The 14,545-nt window shown below is 47.0% G+C and overlaps 1 protein-coding gene across 1 annotated transcript in view; it reads right to left on the bottom strand.

Annotated features, from left to right (window-relative positions):
* Positions 1-14,545, bottom strand: part of FSHR (follicle stimulating hormone receptor) — an 87,552-nt gene that overhangs the window by 26,687 nt on the left and 46,320 nt on the right. The window contains exons 3-4 of the mRNA XM_028725028.2: positions 13,559-13,633; positions 10,075-10,149 (exon numbers count right to left, since the gene is read on the bottom strand). Of these exons, the coding sequence (XP_028580861.2) occupies positions 10,075-10,149; positions 13,559-13,633 (150 nt within the window). The remainder of the gene's footprint in view (positions 1-10,074; positions 10,150-13,558; positions 13,634-14,545) is intronic.

The raw sequence follows: 14,545 nt of genomic DNA, 5'->3' as shown, positions 1-14,545 counted from the left end.
TTTCCAGGGAGTCTTCTCTTCTCATGAGGTGGCCAAAGTATTGGAGCCTCAGCTTCAGGATCTGTCCTTCCAGTGAGCACTCAGGGCTGATTTCCTTAAGAATGGATGTGTTTGATCTTCTTGCACTCCATGGGACTCTCAAGAGTCTCCTCCAGCACCATAATTCAAAACCATCAATTCTTCGGCGATCAGCCTTCTTTATGGTCCAGCTCTCACTTCCATACATCACTACTGGATTTCTGTTCATGAAAGCCTTCTAAACCAGTGTTTCCCAACCTTTTTTGGGCAAAGGCACACTTGTTTCATGAAAAAAATCTCGAGGCACACCACCATGCCAGATGGGGAAAGGTCACTTTTTACTTATGTAAAAAAAAATAAAAAAATAGTAACAGCATAGAAGGTAATGGTTAGGCTAGCATCCCTCTTCCAAATATGCTAGGTTTTTATTTGCAGGGACTGTTCTACATGGGAAAGCATTCAGCACTGTCATTCTCCCATCTGAATTGGTACTATTCTGGGTCAACTTACTCTGCTGCATGTGTAGATGAAAATGGCACCAAGTGTGGGGGAGGGGGCAGAACAGGTTTCAGATACAGGATATTAAGCATACACGTACTTCAGATTGAACTCGTTGCTTGCTTTGCAAGTTTTCATTTCCCAAATGACTGCCTTGGCAAGCGCAATACCTACCAGGCTCAACGCCGGTTTCGCGCTGCCGCTTCCCGCGCTCTCAAGGACCCGGGAGGAGGAAGGCGTGAAGGGAATCCCGAAGGCGCGAAAACGTTATCAATTGCTTCTTCTTGTACAACTGCAGCCAGATCCTACCCGTATTTACTCTGGAGTAAGCCCTAGTTTGTTCACGGGGTTTTGCTCCCGCGTAAGTGTGCACGAGGGATGGCAGCCTTAAATATCGGGGAGACGCAGGAGTCGCCTGCGCTGCTGTAATTCCTCCTCCTTTTGGGGAGGGAGGCGCTGGGCTACTGTGTTTACTTGGAAGTCCCACGGAAGTTAATGCATTATTAGGCTACTACTGGCTTAAGCCGGTGCCCGCCTTCATCCCTAGGCGAGAGGCACAGAGTTCTGTTCCGCCCGGGCGCTGCCTCTTTAAACGAGCACGTGGTTGAAGAAGGCGCTTGCCCAGCTCCCCTCTGCGCCTCGGAGGGCGGGTTTGAGCACGCGCAATGCGCCGCCCTCCCACCCTGCGCCGCCATCTCGCGCTCCTCCCTTTTGCGCGCGCTGCCCCGCCGCCGCCCCATTGGCCGGGTCCTGTCAGCTGATCCTGTGTTATTTCCTGTGTGTGTGTGTGAGGGGAGAATGGAGAGAGAAACCTCGGCACCACCACCGCGGAGCCGCCCCCGGCTCAACGCGGATCCTCGCCGCCGCCGCCCCGCCTCTCGCCGCCCGCCTCGCCCGCCTCCCTCCCACGGCACACCAGGCAACGTCTCGCAGCACACTAGTGTGCCGCGGAACACCGGTTGGGAAACACTGTTCTAAACAACTTAAGTAACATGGCTAGGCTTCTCAGTTTAAAAAAAATAATGTGTGGTGTGTTTACATATAGGTTTTCTAACACACTTGTTTCTAAGGGCAGCACAGGGCAGGCCACTGCAGAGGAAACATACACAGCGTATGTCAGGCAGAAGGGCCATAGCTCAGCAGTAGAGATTCTGCCTTGCATGCAGAAGGTCTCAGGCCACTGAACCAGATGGGCCAAGGATCTGATTTCGGTATGAGGCTCTGTTCCAGAGCCTTTTCAGTAAAGTGGGCTGGAGCAGGCATGGCCAAACTTGGCCCTCCAGCTGTTTTGGGACTACAACTCCCATCATCCCTAGCTAACAGGACCAGAGGTCAGGGATGATGGGAATTGTAGTCCCAAAACAGCTGGAGGGCCAAGTTTGGCCATGCCTGGGCTAGAGGAACAGAGAAAAGTGTTTAGAGAGTGATTCTTAGCAAGAGATGTTAATACAGTCATTGTTGACTTCTGTCGAGAGACAATGGAGCACGCCTCCGGGGCGAAGTCGAACCACTCGGTTAGCAGCACCAAAGTGATCCCCCCCGGGGCACAAGCCTATGCAATGTGTATGGAGGTCTTGGGCTGCCCAGATGACAAGACTGATGTGGTCCAAAGGAAGGCAGAGCAATATGTCTGGCAGCAGCTTGGCTGCAGGAATTGCTGGAAGGGTTTACTCTTTAGCCTTTTATTCTCCCGAAGATATCCCACAAGGAGATTTAGGGTCAGAGTTTTCCTTCTCCTAGATGGGCTACCTTCCCAGGTTGACAAGCCCCATCTGCCCCTCACTCCCCTCTACAGCTTATGCAGAAACCGTCGTCTGGACCGATGGACCCACTACAGTGGTACCGCGGGTTAAGAACTGAATTCGTTCTGGAGGTCCGTTCTTAACCTGAAACTGTTCTTAACCTGAAGCACCACTTTAGCTAATGGGGCCTCCTGCTGCCACCGCGCCACCGGAGCACGATTTCTGTTCGCATCCTGAAGCAAAGTTCTTAACCCGAGGTACTATTTCTGGGTTAGCCAGAGTCTGTAACCTGAAACATCTGTAACCTGAAGCGTCTGTAACCCGAGGTACCACTGTACTGGCCTTATCCGTTCAATCTGCCTAAGCCGCTCTTCACATGTAGGGGCAGTCCCTAACTCAACAAGGGTTTGAGACCCGTTGGCTACCTCACCTGGTTCAGCCGGCCAGTTGAAGCCATTCGCAGGATGTAGCCGCTGTCGCATGCTGACAGCTTCTAGGAGCCACAGGCGAGAGCTGAGTGGACAAACTCCCGCAGAAGGAGCACAATGTGTCACCCCCCCCCACCAGAGGTACTACCCCTCCCCTAACACCCTGGTTAAAACATATTCACAAGAATAACCAATATGTTAAGAGCCAGTGTCAGTGTTCCAGGGGATGTTGTTTTTTCAATCTATTTTCTCTTTTTGAATTTGAATTGTATATCTGAGGATGAGAGTGGAAGAGATAACAATGGTGGTTTCAGGGCATTCTGGCGTCTTGATTACAAATGCAAAGTAATTTTGGAAACAAAAAGAGTCCAGTGGTGTGATCTGAAAAGGCAAAGATATATTATCCCAGCAGACAATGCCTCCATTTACTCTTTTCCTCTAATGAGGCTTGTATCTGTGAAAAGGGCAGCAAGTTACCATTTGGAAACAGATTTGCATCCACTCAGGAGGAGCAATTAACAATTTCATCCTCTGTGTGAAAAATCTTTGGAAGCAAGTCAAGGGCTGCCTTTCATTATTTATTTATATATATATATATATATTTATATGCAGGTTTTTGTGTCCTCGGGTGTCTTCCCGTGTAAAAGTTGGGGTGTCTAGGCGACGTTTCGACGAGGTCTCACTCGTCATCTTCAGGCTGGTGCTTTCGGCTTCTTGTTACTGGAACAGAGCAGGATCTCAGTGTTTGAGTTCCTATAAATACTGTTGAGGGGTGTGGTGTATAGCCTCCAATGTTCTGGGCCGAGAGGAAGTTCCCAGGCTAGTGTGCCTTTTCTTCTTTTGTTCCTTAGTTGCTTGAGGGATATCTTGAGTGATTTCTTGAGTGATATCCTGAGTACCACTTAGGTGGGTCATTAGGTGTGGATTAGTTGCTAAAGCCTTTGTGTCTTGACCTCTTGAACTTTGTGAAGAGTTTTTCTGAGAAGATGGCTGTAGTTGTGCTCTGGCTTGGCTTCGTGTATAGGGGCGAGCTGTGGTTTTGTGGCCTGTGCCAGCCAGATCTGTGTAGGGATTGCAGGGGGGTGCAGCATCCGGAGGTGCCATCATGGTTTGGCTACTGGATGGTGTCTGTAATTTATCTGTGGAGAGGGTCTGGGTTTGGGTCTGGTGTGGTTGATTGGTGATGGCGTTCTGTGTGCCTCTGGATCTGGTGTCAGTTTTTGTGGGGAGGGCTAATTTCCAGATGTCTGGCAAGCGGGATGTGTCGTCACGCTTGTTCATGTTGTGAGGGTGTTTCTCTATCTCGATGGCTTCCATGATTATTCTCTTGTGGTGATGTTCCATGTTAGAGAGCAATTTGGAATCTGCAAAATTAATTTCGTGTCCTGTTTCTTTCATGTGTTGGAAAAGAGAGGAAGTTTTTTCTTCTTTTTTGACGGCATTCTTGTGTTCTGCGATACGTGCAAAAAACGTGTGATACGTTAGCCCTCCCCACAAAAACTGACACCAGATCCAGAGGCACACAGAACGCCATCACCAATCAACCACACCAGACCCAAACCCAGACCCTCTCCACAGATAAATTACAGACACCATCCAGTAGCCAAACCATGATGGCACCTCCGGATGCTGCACCCCCCTGCAATCCCTACACAGATCTGGCTGGCACAGGCCACAAAACCACAGCTCGCCCCTATACACGAAGCCAAGCCAGAGCACAACTACAGCCATCTTCTCAGAAAAACTCTTCACAAAGTTCAAGAGGTCAAGACACAAAGGCTTTAGCAACTAATCCACACCTAATGACCCACCTAAGTGGTACTCAGGATATCACTCAAGAAATCACTCAAGATATCCCTCAAGCAACTAAGGAACAAAAGAAGAAAAGGCACACTAGCCTGGGAACTTCCTCTCGGCCCAGAACATTGGAGGCTATACACCACACCCCTCAACAGTATTTATAGGAACTCAAACACTGAGATCCTGCTCTGTTCCAGTAACAAGAAGCCGAAAGCACCAGCCTGAAGATGACGAGTGAGACCTCGTCGAAACGTCGCCTAGACACCCCAACTTTTACACGGGAAGACACCCGAGGACACCAAAACCTGCATACCTATACCCGTGAAAATCTACGAAAGCATATATATATATATATATATATATATATATATATATATATATATATGCCCCTAACAAACTTAATCGGACTCTAATGATGTTTATTAACTTCTGCAACTTAGGAAAGAATGCCGCCTAAATAAGGGATTGGCCACCTTCAAAGCTTTCTCAATCACCAGCATGGATGCTTTATTAACTACGCCTTTAAAGTTAAGGGTGGTGGTATTTTTCTCCAATTAACATGTGGGAGAAGATAATTGAGAAGCTGCAATTTCCCCATCTCAATTTAAACAAATATTCACAGGATTAAAAACAAGACGTAAGGCCAGATCCTGCGCATCTTTTTATTATGTAGCTCAGTAAAAGAGGACACCCCTTGCACTCAGAAGATCCCTCTAGGTAGGACAAGATGAACATCACTAGACGTGATCAAACCCCTGAAAACAGGGAAAGCTCCATGAATGGACAAGAAAAGGTTCTGTGAGAAAGTGAGGCAGATGGTAGGCCTTTTCATATCTGAATTCAATAATAATAATAATAATAATAATAATAATAATAATAATAATAATTTTTAAATTTATATCCCGCCTTCCCCAGCCAAAGCCGGGCTCAGAGCGGCTAACAACAATAAAAGTAACACAGCATTCTAAAATCAATTCAAAATCAAATTAATGGCAACCATTGGGCTACAGTTCTATGCGGATTATTGAAGGAGGGGGTCAGACTGTGCCTTGGCCAGAGGCCTGGTGGAACAGCTCTGTCTTGCAGGCCCTGTGGAAAGATGTCAAGTCCCGCAGGGCCCTAGTTTCTTGTGACAGAGCGTTCCACCAGATTGGGGCCATGACCGAAAAAGCCCTGGCTCTGGTTGAGGCCAGCCTAACCTCCCTGTGGCCCGGGACCCCCAAGATGTTTTTGTTTGAAGGCCGTAAGGTCCTCTGTGGGACATACCAGGAGAGGTGGTCCCATAGGTATGAGGGTCCTAGGCCGTATAGGGCTTTAAAGATTAAAACCAGCACCTTAAACCTGATCCTGTACTCCACCGGGAGCCAGTGCAGCTGGTATAGCACCGGGTGAATGTGATCCCGCGGCGAGGACCCCGTAAGGAGTCTCGCCACGGCATTCTGCACCCGCTGGAGTTTCTGGGTCAGTCTGAAGGGCAGCCCCACGTAGAGTGAGTTACAATATGAGTCTAGAATATGACCATGGTTTAATGTGGAGAATAAGCTTATAAAATCATAGGATTGTTGAGTTGGAAGGGACCACGTGGGGTCATCTAGTCCAGCCCCCTGCAATGCAGGAATCTTTTGCCCAACATGAGGCTCAAACCCATGACCGTGAGATTAAGAGTCTCATTCTCTACCAACTGAGCTATATTCCTGTGTCGCCATTCATTTCCCACAGTCCATAGGTCATTCTCCCCTGCATCGCTGCCTTTCCACACCCTCCCCATTCCTGGGTTTGGATTTTCTTATACCAGGGATGCTTCGCAAAGGAGAGGGTATAGAAAACTCAAACAGAGGGAAGGGGAAAATGCAAGAGGGCAGTGATATGGAGGAGAACATCATCCGGACAACGGAGAGTTAACAGGCTTGTCATCAAACAGCAGTATAGATGAGCCTTCTGGAAAGTGAAGGAGAATAACTGATATCAGCTGAATGAAGGAGATCACAAGCTGTAAGTTTAGAATTGGGATATTGCAGCTGGTGGGGTGCGCTGGGGTTGCGAAAGCCAGCTGAAAAGAGCTGCTGTGCGACTGAATTAAAGATTAAGGAATAAATGGGGAATGGATAAAATCCTGACTCAGAATGTGTGCAACTGGTATGTAGGGGGGAAGGGGATATTGGGCTCCTTTTATTGGAAAAAATGGTAGATAAACCTATCCCCACCAGTAAGGTGAGAGGTCAGAGGTTTAGGCAAAGTGCATGATGAACCAGGGGGATACAGTGGTACCTCGGGTTAAGTACTTAATTCGTTCCGGAGGTCCGTACTTAACCTGAAACTGTTCTTAACCTGAAGCACCACTTTAGCTAATGGGGCCTCCTGCTGCTGCCGTGCTGCCGAAGCACGATTTCTGTTCTCATCCTGAAGCAAAGTTCTTAACCTGAGGTACTATTTCTGGGTTAGCGGAGTCTGTAACCTGAAGTGTATGTAACCTGAAGCGTATGTAACCCGAGGTACCACTGTATTTGGAAAAGAAATGGGGGCAGGGACAGATCTCCCAATCTGCACTTGTTTCTGCCGCTCAAGTGCCTTGTCTTTATTCATGACTTTCTAAAAAGCCACTTGAGGTTTCTCAGCAGAGTGTGCAAAGCTGTGATGAAGCGCGCAGGTTTCCCTGTCTTTTCTCTAATTCCATCCCATCAGCCGACCAGCGTGAAGTGAAAACGGGCGCCGGGGCTGGACCGGCACAACATTTGTAAACGCATTACCATGCCGGAATGAAAAATAATACAAAGTCACACGGCAGAGCTGGCGCCAGGTGTAGGGGGCCTCAGCTTCGAAGTGATGAATGGCTGCTTGGCCTTTGAATTTGTCACGGCTCTTAGGAATCAAATTGAGTAGCTCCCTCCCTCCCCGAAGCTGGTCTTGTTTCCGGCCAATAAACAAGAGCCAGGGTGGGGAAGCTGAAGGCTGCAGGGGCACACGGTTGCCATCTCCTCCTCAAAGTTCTCTCTCCGAGCACGAGGGTTTGATGCTTGTTAACCTTTCTTTTACACGAAAGCTACTAACAAGAGGAAATGAGCAGCCTTCCCTGCAAAACGCTCTGTTGTCTGCAAGTTCGGGTCTGCAGCAGGAGCTACATGGCATCTATACAAGTGGATGCCCACTCTGTTTCCTAGGCATGCCCATAGCTCAGTGATTAGAGCATCTGCTTTGCATGCAAGAGGTCCCCGGTTCAATCCCCAGCATCTCCAGGTAAGGCTCAGAAAGACTCCGGGTCTGAAATCCTAAAGAGATGCTGCTAATCAGGGAAGGGGAATTATGAGACTCCTTTTGGAGAAACAGAAGTCAGGGTCTGATCACCAGCAAGTCTGGTTTCCCCCATCGTAGTAATGTTGTCTGCCTTCAAAATGCTACAATTCTGCGATTCTATACTGGTACAGGGATGCGGGTGGCGCTGTGGGTTAAACCACAGAGCCTAGGGCTTGCCGATCAGAAGTTTGGTGGTTCGAATCCCCACAACGGGGTGAGCTCCTGTTGCTCGGTCCCTGCTCCTGCCAACCTAGCAGTTCGAAAGCACCTCAAAGGGCAAGTAGATAAATAGGTACCGCTCCGGTGGGAAGGTAAACGGCGTTTTTGTGCACTGCTCTGGTTCGCCAGAAGTGGCTTAGTCATGCTGGCCACATGACCCGGAAGCTGTACGTTGGCTCCCTCAGCCAGTAAAACGAGATGAGCGCCGCAACCCCAGAGTCGGCCATGACGGGACCTAATGGTCAGGGGTCCCTTTACCTTTACCTTTACACTGGTACTAAATGTATAAGTAAACACTCCCCATTTATCATCATGGAACTGTAGAGCTGGAAGGGAATCTCCCATGCAGGAGTGCACATAATCAAAAATGAGAGAAGTCCGCTCTCGTTTTCCAGTGGGCCGCGTTGCGGCTAGGCTTCTGGGACTCTGCAGTGATCCAGCAAGGGGGCAGAGAGTTGACGCCCCCCTCCATGTTGTCCCAGCTGCAGGGCCACGCCCAGTGTGGCACTGCTGGCCAATCAGTGCCAGGCGGGGCCGGGGCCGTGGGAGGGCAGACCCACCTTCCTTGCTGGTGGCTTAGGCATTGGGTGGAGGGGAGGTTGTAGCCTCTGCCAGCCCCTCCTCAGTAAGGGTATCCTGCTGAAGGGATCGGGCTGTGTGGGTTCTTTCCGATGTCCAGACATGGGCTAGGGCCATGTCACAACCCCAACGGGGTCCCTTTGGAGTGCCCCTATTGGATGTAAGTCATAGGGATCCCCCTATTGATGGTTTAACCTTAGTTGGACTCCCTGCAGATGGGTGGGAGTCGAGATACAGTCTGGCTTCACCCAATGCCTAAGCCAAACCGCTCACATCTCTAACCAATAAATTTGTGGCCTATTTGAACCCAAAAACCAAAATACTCGTGTCCATGTGCTTATTGTCCATTAGACATCTGAAGGCAGCCCTGTTTAGGGAAGTTTTTAATATTTAATGCTGTATTGTTTTTAACACTCAATTGGGAGCCACCCAGAGTGGCTGGGGAAACCCAGCCAGATGGGCGGGGTATAAATAAATTATTATTATTATTATTATTATTATTATTATTATTATTATTATTATTATTATTATTAAACTGTGGGGCACATAATTAGGCTTTTCTCATATAGCCAGACTTTCTCCTCTGCAGCAAGGAGTCTCCCATGTAGGAAATTTGTATCAGCTGTGCTGAATCAGGGCTAAGAATAAAATCTGCGATGGTGTGGGGGGTGAGGGGGGGGAGTGTGGTCTACAAAGCCCCAAAGCCACCCTTTCCATTTTAATAGAGTCCGCTGGATTTCATTATATTTCCTCTCTTTACTTACGACCGAAGAGATATTATCAGTCAGATTCAGGTCAGATGCTAACAGCAGCTTGACTATTTTTGGAGGGTACTTTGTACAGAGGGTAGGATTAATTATCCACGAATTATGATGGAAACCCCATGGGAGCGGATGTGGCAAGCATATCGGGAGACCTGCATCCATTGTGAAGGGTGCCATTCAAACAGATGTGGAATTAAGCTTGACAATCAGATGCTTTCTTATTAAAAGGCATCTCATCACCCAGCGCTGCATATAAATGGGAGCCGCAGCTCATGGCTTTCCATGTGAAGTTTAAATGCTCATTGTGCAGGCAGGAAAGAAAAAGCGTTGAGTAAGTAAGAGGGGAAAACATCACTTGCTTGGACAATTTAGATCAGAGTTTTCCAAACTGTGTGTCATGACACGCTAGTGTGTTGGCAGCAGGGTGTAGGTGTGTCGTGTGAACACTCCTTCTAGGGCTGGAAAGGAGTTACTTCAACCTCCGGTTTGCTAGTAAAACTGAATTGCTGTGTCGTGAAATGACGCATGTCTAAAAAAGTGTGTCGCCAACATGAAAAGTTTGGAAAGCTCCGATCTAGACTATTAGGGTCATTTTATCCTTTTCCCAATAGCTGCCAATCCAGTTCTCATGTGGCACCTTGATTCAGGACTTCAGAACAGGAATAAGGCAAGAAAAAGTCTCTGCAGAAGGACAATTTTCCAGGAAATTACAGCCGCAAAGTCAGGAATACTCACAAATATCTGAGACTGGGAAGATTCTGGAAGGCATATCTATCGATATACACCAGATGGTTTGCTTTCTCAATTCTTCTGTGGGAGGAAAGAAAAGAAGAAGAAAAATGTCAGTTATAATTCGAATTGTCTCGTTTTCCCACAGTATGAGAGCCAGTGTGGTGTAGTGGTTAAGAGTGGTAGACTCGCAATCTGGGGAACCGGGTTCGCTTCCCCGCTCCTCCACATGCAGCTGCTGGGTGACCTTGGACCAGTCACACTTCTCTGAAGTCTCTCAGCCCCACTCACCTCACAGAGTGTTTGTTGTGGGGGAGGAAGGGAAAGGAGAATGTTAGCCGCTTTGAGACTCCTTCGGGTAGTGATAAAGCGGGATATCAAATCCAAACTCTTCTTTGGCTGAGGAAAGCAACATGATCTGCAAAGCAGTATTGGTGAGACCCAATGGAAGGTCAGCACAACTGGGGTTAAGCAACTTCATTCGCAAGTGCAGTTTATCTATTGGGTCTGGCTGATGCGCTGTGCGAAGAACGAGACTCCTCTTTGTGGAATGGCTTCTGCGCAAGTGATCTGCTGTGAGTGGATATCACCCAATATACCTCTTCAGCTAAAAGTTTCTCTTATGTTCTTTAGATTCTTGGTACCAATTCCCATGCTTGCAGATGGACATATGACTTGCTCCTTCTAGTCCAGAGAACCACTGACCTGACAGTGCAAGACCATTCATTTACCCTTTCTCCACAAATATCTCTCTCCCCACCCTGCTCAACACTTGTTGTTGTTGTTTAGTCGTTTAGTCGTGTCCGACTCTTTGTGACCCCATGGACCAGAGCACGCCAGGCCCTCCTGTCTTCCACTGCCTCCCGCAGTTTGGTCAGACTCATGCTGGTAGCTTCAAGAACACTGTCCAACCATCTCATCCTCTGTCATCCCCTTCTTCTTGTGCCCTCCATCTTTCCCAACATCAGGGTCTTTTCCAGGGAGTCTTCTCTTCTCATGAGGTGGCCAAAGTATTGGAGACTCAGCTTCAGGATCTGTCCTTCCAGTGAGCCCACCATTACATTTACACAAATGCATTTGTGATGTGATATAAGCAGTTTGTCACTGTTCAGCTGTCGTGGGCAGAGGCTGATTAACACCGTAGTTCTCAATGGAAACAGCTTATCACTTGACTGCTACCACCTCTGATTCTGGTGAATTTGGGTTTCGGGCTGGTCCAGATGTCCCCATTGCTACAGGAGTTAGCATTTCCTTAGCAAACTCTCACCCCACTCCAATCATTTCATTCAATACATGTGGCTAACTAAATTGGGGGTCACCTTTCACATGGGCATGTCCATTCTTTTAGATTGCCATCAGAGGCCCTGCTTCAGGTGCTACTGCCCTCAATTGTCAACTTTTGGTTGTTTTTTTAAATTGGGATGTTGGTTTTGTTTTGATTTTATGTATTTGATATTTTATGTGAACCGCCCTGAGACCTTTGGGTATAGGGCGGTATAGAAAACAAACAAACAAACAAACAAACAAACAAACAAACAAACAAACAAACAAACAAAACCACTACTATTATTACTACTGAAGACAACGAAAAGAAAAAGGGCCTTTTTAGTGGTGGCCCCCTGCAAACTTGACACGTGACGCTTTCCCTTCCAAACACACATGAACCACATCCCTCACCAGACAGGCTTTACACTCTCCTTGATTGCTTTTATCTAACTGGACTGCAACCTTGAATGGTGTACAATAAAGCCTTTTGCTTAGGGTTGCCATACGCCCAGAATTTCCTGGACATACCAGTCGTAAGCAATGTCTGGGTGGAAATCGGAAAAAAATGTCCGGGAAAATCTGGACGTATGGCAACAAATCCGTTTGTTCTGAGCTCCTTTTAATTAAGATGCAGAACTTTTAAATGTTTTATAACACTGCTGGTTTTAAACTGTCCGTTTTCAAAGTGCTTTTAAAAAAAAGCAATTTAAATACATTTTGTATGAGTGTGGTGCTGGCTTCCGAAATGTCTTAACTGCTGCTTTAACTTTAATTGCATTTTATGGGAATTACGTTTTATCCTCTCTTTTTAAAATGGAAGCTGCTTTGAGAGGGCTTTGCCCTAAAAGGCTGCCAAGGAACGTTTGATGTAAATAAAATGAAAAAGCAATCAAGCTCGGTGTGTGGTCTGGCACCTGTAAGCAGGGGGCTTACCACATGCAAGACCCACAATTGCCAAAGTAGTGAAGCATACCCTCCAACATTTCTCCAAGGAGAATAGGGACGTCCTAAGGAAAAGCGGGACATTCCGGGATCAAATCAGAAACCAGGACAACTTCTGTACATCTGGGACCGTCCCTGGAAAACAGGGACACTTGGAAGGCCCTGACCTGTTCACTCCTCTCCCTTCTGTCCTCAGTCTCCATTATGGGATGGCAGAAGCATCCCCTCTCACAGCCCCCGTTGTCACGAGTTACAGAGGGTGGTTACCTTTTTCTCCTTTGAAATGCAAAACAGAGCTGAAGAAGGAAGTTGGAAGAGTGACACTCTGCCCCACTTCCTCTTTCACCTCTATGTGCTTTACAGGATCTTAGTTTTACCTAGATTTCTTGGAAAAGCAACATGTGTGTGTGTATGTAATAATAATAATAATAATAATAATAATAATAATAATAATAATAATAATAATAATAATATATTTATACCCCTGCCCATCTGGCTGGGTTTCCCCAGCCACTCTGGGCGGCTCCCAACAGAATATTAAAAACACAACAAAACATCAAACATTAAAAACTCCCCTAAACAGGGCTGCTTTCAGATGTCTTCTAAAAGTCAGACGGTTGCTTATTTCCTTGACATCTGATGGGAAGGTGTTCTACAGGGCAAGGGCGGCTACCAAAAAGGCCCTCTACCAGGTTCCCTGTAACTTGGCTTTTCATAGCGAGGGAACTACCAGAAGGCCCCCGGTGCTGGACCTCAGTGTCCGGGCTGAATGGTGGGGGTGGAGACGCTCCTTCAGGTATACTGGGCCGAAGCCGTTTGGGGCTTTAAAGGTCAGCACTAACACTTTGAATTGTGCTCAGAAACATACTGGGAGCCAATGTAGGTCTTTCAGGACCGGTGTTATATGGTCTCAGTGGTCACTCCCAGTCACCAGACACATTCTTTCTGTCTCTTGGAAGTGTGTCTGATCCAGGGGAGAGGGTGAGGGAAGTGATCAAAAGGGGTGGTACCTACAGAAAAAAAATCAAATGTGCTCATGAGCCTAAAATGGTTGGCAACCCTGCAACAGCCAATTCACACGGTACATTGAGCACAATGACCATTGACATCTAGTAGGATGAGGCTGAAGACTGATGAGGCAATGCAAAAGAAAAGAAAGACACACAGAGAAAAACTAGTCCTAGATCTATTTTGTCCCCATGGAACCACCATGTTGCATTTTACGGTTGGTCCACCAGTATCTTGTAATGCCCCAGCCCGCCAATTCCATTTATTGACTTACATTTCATAGAGTTTTGGAAGGTTGGCGAACACGTTCGATTCTATAGTTCCCAAGGCATCATTCTGAGAGATTTCTCTGTCAAGAAAAAGGAAACATCAGCCATGGTGGCCTCGCTATTTATCAGAAGCGTCAACATTACAAATGTACGTGAAAAATGAAGGGAATAACTTAAAAACATTGCCGGCACCGAAGGATCCATAAATCCTGGACTACAACCCATTGAAACACAAAGCTGGCTTAAAAGAAAAGAATATTTGTAAGAACCTGTTGCAGGAATAATGGAGGGGTGGGGGGGGGGGAGGGAAAGTACTCCAGTACCTCAGATAGCATAGCAAACATCTCCAGGAGTTTGCAGGATAGAATGCACCAGTCAAGTGAAGGTGGAGGATCACATTTTTTGCTGCCGCCCTCTATTGAAAACTGAGGATATTCTAAGAACTGCTATTTGACTTTATGAACTGGTGCCCAAGTTTGTTTCCCCCCCTCCTTTCCCCCTCCTTTTCTCTCTTTTGTGTCAGGTAGGGACTGCCTTTTTTTAATTTACTGTATGTAAATTACTCTGTTACTCTGGGAGTCTTTTTGGCTGAGGAGCAGGATACAAATGCAATAGATAGACAGACACAGACAGACAGACAGACAGACAGACAGACAGACAGACAGACAGACACATGATAGATAGATAGATACTTGAAAAATGAGCACATCAGGAAAATGAATCTCTTTGTTGTGATTATTTACTATTTGCAGGGCATTTGTTATGCATTCAAAAGCAATATCCCATTTGGACCATGCCAGAAGAGCGAGCGAGGCAGGAGAGGGCCTGCTGCTTCCTTCTAGAAATAGAATTAGCTAGTTGTTTCTATGACAACGTGGCCAACTCTTTAGTCATGTAAGAAGAATGCTTAACAGCTTGGCCAGGGCCATTAATTTAACAAAGAGACTGGTTTAACCACTTCATCACTTCTACTGAAGAAACCCATCTTATAA

This window comes from Podarcis muralis, chromosome 3, assembly GCF_964188315.1.
Source record: "Podarcis muralis chromosome 3, rPodMur119.hap1.1, whole genome shotgun sequence".
Taxonomy (NCBI): Eukaryota; Metazoa; Chordata; class Lepidosauria; order Squamata; family Lacertidae; genus Podarcis; species Podarcis muralis.
This window is presented reverse-complemented; position numbering and strand designations above follow the sequence as displayed.